The 1,417-nt window shown below is 46.2% G+C and overlaps 1 protein-coding gene across 1 annotated transcript; it reads left to right on the top strand.

The window, feature by feature from the left end:
• Positions 1–81: 81 nt before the first annotated feature.
• LOC111665195 (membrane-associated phosphatidylinositol transfer protein 1-like) lies at positions 82–1,301 on the top strand (the record flags this gene model as incomplete). Its single annotated transcript, XM_023420112.1, has 2 exons — positions 82–203; positions 1,068–1,301. Coding segments are annotated over 2 exons (356 nt in total), but the record flags the coding sequence as incomplete, so codon positions are not given.
• Positions 1,302–1,417: the final 116 nt, after the last annotated feature.

Here is a 1,417-nt window from a genome sequence, read left to right as displayed (position 1 = left end):
TGGCAATACTACAGTGTAGGGAGGAGCTTCTCTTCTCTGCATTTCAGCTTCTAACTAACGGTTTCTGTCGTCGGCTCTCAGGTACACCTGTCCCTTTGTAGAGAAGTTCTCCATAGACATCGAGACGTACTATAAACCAGATACTGGAAACCAAGGGGATGTCTTCAACCTGTCGTCTGCTGAGAAGAGGCAGAGGACCGTGGGTAAGCAGATCATCGTGCACGCAAAAACACACGCTATCGAAGACTGGGAAATATACGAAGGAGGCTGAGGGGAAATTTATTCAGTTTAAGAGAATACAAAGACTTTATTTTACTCCTTCTAAGCTCCACATGACGCGTTTACTGACCAATAATTTATGCTGGAAATGTCAGACAGAAATGGGAACATTGTTTTGGGTGGGGCTCAATATATCAACTTATGACTTAGCAGTGAGAAGGGTCGACCTCTATGTTAGAGATAGTATCATATGAACACTCGTCAGGTGACGTCAGTGATGGAGGTGAAAACGTTAAGAGGACACTGGAACAATCTGGTTGTACTTCTTTAAGTTTCTTCTTCTAGTTTTGTGCACGTTCACCTGGGGATGTTTCATAACCAAAAGATGATAACACTGTCTGTGCCACTACCATCGAGAACACTTTCAGACTTTAAACTGTGCGTTATGGATCCCGTCATCTCTTCATGAGCAGGAGCAGACCTCAAATGTCCACAGTGATATTTGCAGTGAAAACACAGACGGTGTGAAACAGACTGTGGAGTGTAAGAGCTGGTGTTGAGCCTCTGAATACTAAAATTCACTGGGGTGCAGGAAAAAATATGCAGCCTGCTCCAGACACGTTCCCTGCAGGGAGTGATTACATAAAACACTCACAGAGACACACACACACTCACACAGAGACACACACACACTCACACACACACAGAGACACACACTCTCACACACACACTGTGCTCTGGAGGCAGGTGACATCTGTCCTGCTCATACCTACTGCTCAGATCTGCTTTTATTTTATTTTATGCATTTGTGTGTGTGTGTGTGTGTGTGTGTGTGTGTGTGTGTTCAGACCCCATAGACATCGTGAAGGACTACATCGCTCCTCACGAGTACCTGGTGGAAGAAGACCCGAAGCTGTATCAGTCCGTCAAGACCAAACGGGGTCCGCTGTCGGAGGACTGGATCGAGGAGATCAACCAGGACCCGGGTCAGAACCCCGTCATGTGCGCCTACAAGCTCTGCAAGGTGGAGTTCAGATACTGGGGCATGCAGTCCAAGATCGAGCGCTTCATACACGACGTGGGTAGGTATGACTGGTTTTCCTGGGGCGCAGGTAAAGCAGATAAATAAATAAATAAATAAATAAATAAAATAAAGTGTGCGAGAGGCAGGAGCGCAGAGAAGAGTCTGGTTCCCTGA

The sequence above is a fragment of the Seriola lalandi genome, unplaced genomic scaffold, assembly GCF_002814215.2.
Source record: "Seriola lalandi dorsalis isolate HSWRI2012SDOR001 ecotype SW California unplaced genomic scaffold, Sedor1 jcf7180002054617, whole genome shotgun sequence".
Taxonomy (NCBI): Eukaryota; Metazoa; Chordata; class Actinopteri; order Carangiformes; family Carangidae; genus Seriola; species Seriola lalandi.
Note: the sequence above shows the minus strand (reverse complement) of the source record. Positions and strands in the feature narration are given on the sequence as shown.